This window comes from Carlito syrichta, unplaced genomic scaffold (genome assembly GCF_000164805.1).
Source record: "Carlito syrichta isolate Samal-C Ts95f unplaced genomic scaffold, Tarsius_syrichta-2.0.1 Scaffold315826, whole genome shotgun sequence".
NCBI lineage: Eukaryota > Metazoa > Chordata > Mammalia > Primates > Tarsiidae > Carlito > Carlito syrichta.
Genome location: NW_007259922.1, coordinates 57,197 through 65,827, shown reverse-complemented (window position 1 = coordinate 65,827; position 8,631 = coordinate 57,197). Strand labels below are relative to the sequence as shown.

Sequence of the window (8,631 nt, the reverse complement as noted above, 5' to 3'; positions counted from 1 at the left end):
CTCAGCCGAGACCGACCTCTCCCCACTCCTCGCCAGGGGCAGCTTGGCGACCGCCGAGTGGAGACCCGAAGAGGGGCTCGTGGAGCTGAAGTCTCCTGCGGTGAGCGGCGGGGCTCGGGGACAGGGGACACGCCTTCTCGGCCCGCCTCTCGCCTTTCTGACATGGGCTCTGGGTCCCACGCAGGGTAAATTCTGGCAGACCATGGGCTTCTCGGAGCAGGGCCGGCAGCGGCTGCACCCCGAAGAGGCCCTGTATCTGCTGGAGTGTGTGAGTGGGGTCTCGGGAGGGTGGGGAGGGGGGCTGGCACCAAGGAACCGGAACAACGTTGGAGGAAAAGTTGATATAACTGCGTTTTCAGAGGACTTGCAGCTGGACTTCTAGAGCAGGAAGCGGTACCTTGCGGGGAGCGGGGATTCCAGTTCGAATTAGTGATGCTGCCCGGCTTTCCTGGCTCGCCATGCTCTTGCAGTGATGCTGGGAGGTGGAAGGGGGAGATAAAAGGGCCGGGAAGTTGCCTCGTTTGGCTGTGGCATGCGGAGAGGCTCACAGGCTGATCTCTTGGCCCCTTTTCCAGGGCTCTATCCAGCTCTTCCATCAAGACCTGCCGCTTTCTATCCAGGAAGCCTACCAGCTGCTGCTGACCGAGGACACGGTGACTTTCCTGCAGTACCAGGTATCCCCAACCCCCGGGAGCCACCCATTCACTAGGTCAGTGAGTATTGACTTGTGAGATGCCAGGCACAGTGTCATGTGCTAGGGCTATAAGACGAGGGCTGTGCTGTCCTGAGGCTTACATTGTAGTGATGGCAATTGGATAATAAAGGGGCAAGCAGACGGACTGTCCACAGAGAACCGAGTGCCAGGTTGAAGGTAAAGTAGGGGAGGAAAAGCAGTAGAGGTGAGAGAAGCTAGGGGCTTTGCCCAGGTTGGGGGTGGGTATGGTTGTAGTGAGTGAAAAATTGGCGAATGTCAGAAATAGTTTGGCGAGAGAATGGGTCAGACTTTGCCTGTGGATTGGAGGTCAGCATTGAGGGAGAAGAATCCAGGATTCCCATGATTTGGGCATGAGTCAGTGTGTGAACAGTGGCATCATTTCTGACTGGGGGGGAGCAGATTTGGGAGGACAAGACCAGTCAAAAGAGTTCTGTTTCAGAAAAGTTCATCTTGAGGCGCTTCTTAGACATCCAGATGAGGGTGTCAAGCAGACAATTGGATACCTGAGCCTGAAGTATGGGGAAGGTCAAGGCTAGAGATATAAACATGGACATGATGAGCACACGGATGGCGTTTAATCCACAGGGTTGAATGGGAGTACGGTCAAAGTAGAGGGCTGGGTGTGAGACCTGGGTAGGTTAGGGGCAGACAGAGACCAGAAACAAACTGAGGAGTGTTTGGTGATGCAAAGAAAGAACAAAGCGGTGTCATAGAAGCCAGGAGAAAGTCTTTCAAGGAGAAAATGGTCAGCTATGTTGAAGGCTGCTGAGAGATCAAGCAAGATAGGGAGGCTCCTGGATGTCTCTGTTATTGATACAGGGACACAAGGATAATCATGTGACTCTTTAGCAGAAACTCTTCCCACCGAGTCTGTGGAAATATGAGACTGGGGAGATGCCTCCCACCTTCTGCCAGTTTTTTGTCCAGAGTGTAGTCAGGAGCTTCACACTCATTAGCTTTCGTGTGAAAATGCTCATATTCTAGGGCCCCGAGGCTACAGACCAGTACCAGTTTCTGGCCTGTTAGGAATCAGGATGCAGAGCAGGAGGTGAGTGGCGGGCCAGCAGGGCTCTGCCTGCTGTCAGATCAGCGGTGGCATTAGAGTCCCAAAGGGGCATAAACCTTATTGTGAATTGTGCATGCAAGAGATCTAGGTTGCACGCTCCTTATAAGAATCTAACGCCTACCCGGGCTCGGTGGCTCAGCCTGTAATCCCGTGCCTTTGGGAGGCTGAGGTGAGTGAATTGCCTGAGCCTGCAGGTTCGAGACCCGCCTGGGCAACTTGGCGAGACCTCAGCTCTACAATAAAATTTTAAAAAATTAGCCAGGCGTGGTAGCAGCGCGCGCCTGTAGTTCCGGCTACTTGGAAGGCTGAGGAGGAAGGATCGCCGGAGCCCAGCAGGTCGAGGCTGCAGTGGCCGGGAGCGGCCACTGCACTCCAGTCTGGGCAACAGAGCGAGGCTCCAACTCCAAAAAAAAAAAGAATCTAACACCTGATGATTCCCCCTCCGAACCCAGCCCGTGGAAAAATTGTCTTCTATGAAACTGACCCTGATGCCAAAAATGTTGGAGACTGCTGTTCTAGGGCATAGTTCTTTTCTGGGCTCATTGCTATCAATTTTCTGGGATTTGGCACTTAAGAAATTGCTGAATGTTGTTTGTGCCCAGAATAGAGTAAACAAGAGAACAGGAATTCAGAGAGATCATTGGGGATGGTGTTTACAGCAGAGTATAGTCCAACCAATTCCAGGGTTTGGAATCTGGAGGGTGCAGGAAGGGTGAAGGAGGGGTGTGGGGAATGGCTCTTTTCTGGAGAAACTATTTGGTGTTTTCAAGAGTGGCCTTCTGAGCCTTCCCTTTTTTTTTTTTCTTTTGAGGTCTTCAGCCACCTGAAGAGACTGGGCTATGTGGTTCGACGATTCCAACCAAGGTAAATATGTCTCTTCCTTCCTATTCATTCTAGTCCTGGGACCTGACTGACTTGTCCTGGCTGGGAAATGGCCTCTTTTTACCTTTCGGCTGGAGTATAGCTCCCTGGATATGAATGGTGGCCTCTGCTGGAAGTGTTCCGTAGAGAGGCCTGTTGGGATAAATCCAGGTCATTGCAGTTTATCCTGGGTTATCAAATTGAGGCCCATCTCCAGATGGATTGAGCACATATAGCTCACTGAGCATTGAACTGGAGTGCTGGAACGGTGCCTGGCACTTAGTGGGTATGCAGGCAGATTTCTTGAATGCTTGCCTGAGTGAAGTACTGAGTGAGAAGCTGAAGGACTGAGTAGAGTTTCACGGTTTTTATGTTAGGATAGATGGTCTTTCCTTCATCACCTTAGTAATCTAGCATTGCTAAGAGCCACAGAGACCTTCAGCCTTAGAGTGGAAACTAGTACAGCCTTTGCAGTTACAATATGTCACAGAGGCTCTAAAACAGGCACACCCTTTACTCCTTGAAAGCGGAATCTGTCTTCAGAACATAATCATGGATGTGTGCAGCGGGTCACCTGTGAGAATGATCAACAATATTTATTTATCTGTCACTGGGGGCTAGCGCCTGTACTTGATGCCAGGGAACAGCAAAGTCACCGCCCTCACAGAGCTTGCATTTAGTGGAGAGCTCACATAAAACACCATCACGTTGCAAAAGCAATGCACGTGAAAACAACCTACAAGTTCAACAATGGAAGCCTGCTCACATGAGTTAGAATTTATCCCTTAGAGCAACTCCATACAGTAAAACTTTCTGTAGTGATGAAAATGTTCGCCGGGCGCAGTGGCTCATGCCTGTAAATCCAGCACTTTGGTAGGCAGAGGCGAGAGCATTACCTGAGCCCAGGGGTTCGAGACCAGCCTGGGCAACTTGCTGAGATCTCGTCTCTATGATAAATTTTAAGAAATTAGTCAGGTGTGATGGTGCGTCTGTGGTTCCAGCTACTTAGAAGGCTGAAGTGGAAGAATCACGGGAGCCCAGCAGATTGACGCTGTGTTGACTGTGAGTGTGCACCACTCCAGCCTGGGCAACAGAGTGAGACCCAGACTCAGAAAAAATAATAATAAAATATTCTTGGCCGGGTGCAGTGGCTCACGCCTATTATCCCAGCACTTTGAGAGGCCAAGGTGAGAGGATTCCCTGAGTTCGCGGGTTCAAGACCAGTCTAGGCAACTTGGCAACACCTCATCTCTACCATAAATAAAAAAATTAGCCGGGCATGGTAGCGTGTGCCTGTAGTTCCAGCTACTTGGATGGCTGAGGCAGAAGGATTGCCTAAGTCCAGTAGTCTGAGGTGGTGGTGCCTGTGAGCTTGTCACTGCACTCCATCCTGGGTGACAGTGAGATTCCAATGCAAAACTATATATATTCGATGTCTTTTTTGTCCAATATATGAGGCTTGAGCAATTGTGGGACTGAATTTTTAATTTTATTATTTTTTTTTCATGAGCTAGGATCTCTATTGCCCAGGCTGAATTGCGGAGGTCTGATCATAGTTCTCTAACCTCAGTCTCTTGGCCTCGATTGATCCTCCTGCTTTGTCCTCCCAAGATGCCAGAATTACAAGCATGAGCCGCCATGCCCACCTTAATTTTGTTTAATTTTAATTGACTTATTTAAGTAGCCATCTGTGGCTAATGGCTGCTTTACTGAACAGCACAGCCTTCGAGCCACGCAACATTCACGGCATGGAAGACTGCTATAGTGGCAGACAGAGTGACAGAAAAGGAGAACACAAAGTAGTATGTTAGTATCATGCCATTTTTGTTAGAAAAAATATGTGGAGAGATTACTCAGTGTGTACATGTAAGAAACAAAAATGTTAATAGAGGTTATTCAGATCTTTCATTTTTCTGTGTTTTCCAAGTTTTCTAGCTCCTCCTGGCCATTGGTGAGACCCAGAGGCCTGGACAAAGGTACAGGTCTGCCGGGGCTCTGGTCCTGGCCTACAGACTGTCCCCTCAACTCAGTCCCTCACACATCCCACTGGAGCCCCAGGCTGAGGAGGTAGATCTGTTGCTCACCGCTGTTCTGACTCCACAGCTCGGTCCTGTCCCCTTATGAGAGGCAGCTTAACTTGGATGGCAGTGCCCTTAACTTGGAGGATGGAGAAGGCAAGAGGAAGAGGAGGAGCTCCAGCTCTCGGTAACACTCTGCATCATGGCTACCCCCCAGGGAGTGCTGGTGTCTGGGACCTCAGAGAATGCATAGGCTTAAGAGTTAGGCGTGGGCGCTCCCATGCAGGCTCAAGGAGACAGTAGGGGACCTGTCCTCAGCTCGCGTGGGAAGTGTGCGCCTCAGCAATCAGGAGCAGATGTGCTGCTTTTCCTCCCACGTCCCTCAGGTCCATTAATAAGAAGGCCAAAGCCCTGGAGAACTCCCTGCAACCCGAGAGTCTGGCAACCTCCAGTCCACCTCCCCGCAACCAGCACAGCCGATGCCCAGAGGAGAAACCCCAGGAGTCAAGCCCCATAAAGGGCCCAGGGCCCTTTCAACTTCTGGGGTTCCCAGGTCCCAGCCCTGGGCTGGCCGAGGAGGGGGTGGGGTGCAGCTGGGACAGTGACAAAGTAGAGAATGGAGTCAAGGGTGCTGGTAAGCCACGCTGGAACTTTGAGCAGATCTCCTTCCCCAACATGGCTTCAGACAGCCGCCACACCCTCCTGCTTGCCCCAGCCCCAGAGCTGCTCCCAGCCAATGTGACTGGGCGGGAGATGGATGCCGAGTCCTGGTGCCAGAAGCTGAACCAGCGCAAGGAGAAGCTTTCCCAGCAGGAACGGGAGCACCAGATGGAAGCCAGACACTTCGGCAAGGACGTAAATGCAGACCCCGAGGTGCAGCGCTGCTCCAGCTGGCAGGAGTACAAGGAGCTGCTGCAGAGGTGGCACCTGAACATGAGCCAGAGCTGCCCTGCACACCTGTGGGACCAGCCTGTCACCCCCTTGCTGAACCCCAGCCAGGCAGACTCCCCAGGTACCCCTCAACCTGCCACATCACTGCAGGTCACTGGCAATTGAGGGAGGGAGGGATCATAAGACTTTGGAAGGGGCATGGGTGGACCAGAACTGATTGAGGCTTAAAAAAGAAGCAGGGCTGGGCATGGTGGCTCATGCCTATAATCCCAGAACTTTGCGAGGCCAATGTGGGAGGAATGCTTGAGGCCAGGAGTTCAGGACCAGCCTGGGATAAAAAATTCTGTTAAAAAATTAGCTGGGCATGGTTGTATGCACTTACAGTCCTAGCTACTTGGGAGGTTGAGGAGGAAGGATTGTTTGAGCCCAGGAAGTTGAGGCTGCAGTAAGCTATGATGGCACCACTGCACTCCAGCCTGGATGACAGAGCAAGACTCTGTCTCAAAAGAGTTGTCCTCAGCCAGGCTCGGTGGCTCAGCCTGTAATCCCGCGCCTTTGGGAGGCTGAGGTGAGTGGATTGCCTGAGCCCGTGGGTTCCAGACCCGCCTGGGTAGCGAGATCTCATCTCTACAATAAATCAAAAAATCAGCAGGGCGTGGTAGTGCATGCCTGTAATTCCGGCTACTTGGAAGGCTGAGGCGGAAGGATCGCCGGAGCCCAGCAGGTCGAGGCTGCGGTGGCCGGGAGCGGCCACTGCACTCCAGTCTGGGCGACAGAGTGAGACTCCAACTCAAAAAAAAAAAAGAGTTGTCCTGTGGAGTGGAGCCTACAAGGACAGTCAGTTCTCCCAGCAGCAGCATCAAGGCCCACGTGGGAAGGTTTAGAGATGGTGAGTCAGGCCCAAGGAGAGGTGAAAAGGGGTGAATACTGTGACCACATCCTTAAAATCATTAACAAGATGCACATGGGTGGATTTGCCACCAGCTAGCCATGGTCCCTCTTCTCCCAACACTGTCAGCTGAAACAAGGAGGTGTCATCTTGGCCAAATGAAAGGAAGGCTTACCATCTGCTCTAAGTACAGGGAACTAATAGGGCAAGAGTGGCCTAAGCGAAATGTATTAATGAATTCTGAACTACTTGAAGTCCTTATGGGAACATGGTGGATTGTGGGCAAGGTTGCCAGATCAGTTAAATTTGACTTTAAGGTAAACAGCTAATTTTTCAGTTCAGTTCAAGTATGTTCCAAAAACTTCATGGGATATATTTTTTAAAAATTTGCTAAATCACCGGGCTCGGTGGCTCAGCCTGTAATCCCGCGCCTTTGGGAGGCTGAGGTGAGTGGATTACCTGAGCTCGCGGGTTCGAGACCCGCCTGGGCAGCGAGACCTCATCTCTACAATAAATCAAAAAATCAGCCAGGCGTGGTAGTGCATGCCTGTAGTTCCGGCTACTTGGAAGGCTGAGGAGGAAGGATCGCCGGAGCCCAGCAGGTCGAGGCTGCGGTGGCCGGGAGCGGCCACTGCACTCCAGTCTGGGCGACAGAGTGAGACTCCAACTCAAAAAAAAAAAAAAAAATTTTGCTAAATCTGGCAATCCTAAACTAGATGTCAGATCCAGAAATTTGACTTCCCTCCCAGCACCTTATTTTCACTCTCCTTGTAGCCATGGTCCTTCAGCAGATCTCTGTGCTGCAGACAACACACCTTGCTGATGGAGGTGCCCGGTAAGTTTCTAAGCGTGGCATCTCTGGTCCCTGGGTTGCCACAGAAGTAGGCAGTTGGGATTTGGCACTTAAGGTTGGGTGCGAGCTAGAGGGTTGTCCCAGGGAGAAATGGTGGGTTTATCCCGAGGGTTTGGAGCCCCTCCTCAAGTGGCACCTGTTGAGGCTGCTTCCTGGAACTGGTAGAGGGAAAGGGTGGGATGAAAAGGAAAGGTGGGGAAGGAAAGTTCATGTCCTGTCATTTCTCACTCTTCTCAGGCTGCTGGAGAAGTCTGGGGGCTTGGAAATTAGCTTTGATGTCTATCAGGCTGACGCTGTGGCCACATTCCGAAAGAATAACCCTGGCAGACCCTATGCCCGGATGTGCATTAGTGGGTACGCAACGAGTGAGCATTACCCCTCCCTGCCAGCTGAACAAAGAGGACCTTCACACCCCTGGCCAGTGTGCCAATCCCTGAGAGGAACCTGAGGTCCAAAGAGGTTAAATGACCTACACCAGGCACATAGCGTTAGTGCTGTGGGAACCGACCTGTTCCTCATCGTTGGCATTTTTGGGTGGTTTCTCCCCTATGCCACTTTAAGTCTCGGGCTCACCCAGCAGAAGGGATGTGGATTAGAAGGATTTACAGGCTAAGATTCTTGAGAATTCCTAGCTTCTTATCCAACTAGAGCTCTGGGCTGTCTTGGGGAACTCATTAGAGCCATGTAGTTTGCAGACAGGGGAGTCCAGGGACCAGAATTCTTGCATCCCCAATTCCTGCTTTACAACCTCCCTTCCCTGGGAGCTTGGGGTCTCAGCGTTCATAGGTGGGCCATGGCCAGGTCTCACTCTAACCCTTACCCCTGCAGATTTGATGAGCCTGTCCCAGACCTCTGCAGCCTCAAGCGGTTGTCCTACCAGAGCGGGGACGTCCCTTTGATCTTTGCCCTGGTGGATCATGGAGACATCTCCTTCTACAGCTTCAGGGACTTCACGTTGCCCAGAGATCTGGAGCACTGACCACACAGCTCTCCGGGGGCTGGCCTTTGCTCTGGGGGACCTGGACCGTCTGTTCTCAGGGACCATCTCAGCTGCCTCCTGTACCCAGACTCTGACCTGTAGCTGCAGGGGCTAGTCTGGGCCTTGGCCCTGGGTGTCTGATACTTGCAAGAGGGAAACTGCCCCTCCCTGCTTCCCTGCTGCCTGGCAGTGACCCTTTTAGAACTCAGGACTAGCTAGATTTTAGCGACTCAGCAGGTAGGGCAGAAGAGAGGACTGTGCCTTTAACGAGAGGGTGCCTGCTTCGTGCCATAAAAGCCAAAGCCATTAAAGATAGATCTCTTTTCTGTTGTGGGTGGATATATTGGACCCCCCCCCCC

The 8,631-nt window shown here is 51.9% G+C and overlaps 1 protein-coding gene across 1 annotated transcript in view; it reads left to right on the top strand.

Moving 5' to 3' along the window:
• TSEN54 (tRNA splicing endonuclease subunit 54) overlaps positions 1-8,600 on the top strand; it is a 10,529-nt gene extending 1,929 nt beyond the window's left edge. Inside the window, exons 2-10 of the mRNA XM_021706617.1 lie at positions 6-100; positions 185-268; positions 576-674; positions 2,593-2,645; positions 4,746-4,847; positions 5,047-5,672; positions 7,215-7,275; positions 7,531-7,647; positions 8,122-8,600. Coding sequence (XP_021562292.1) covers positions 6-100; positions 185-268; positions 576-674; positions 2,593-2,645; positions 4,746-4,847; positions 5,047-5,672; positions 7,215-7,275; positions 7,531-7,647; positions 8,122-8,272 — 1,388 coding nt within the window. The 3' untranslated portion in view covers positions 8,273-8,600. The remainder of the gene's footprint in view (positions 1-5; positions 101-184; positions 269-575; positions 675-2,592; positions 2,646-4,745; positions 4,848-5,046; positions 5,673-7,214; positions 7,276-7,530; positions 7,648-8,121) is intronic.
• Positions 8,601-8,631: the final 31 nt, after the last annotated feature.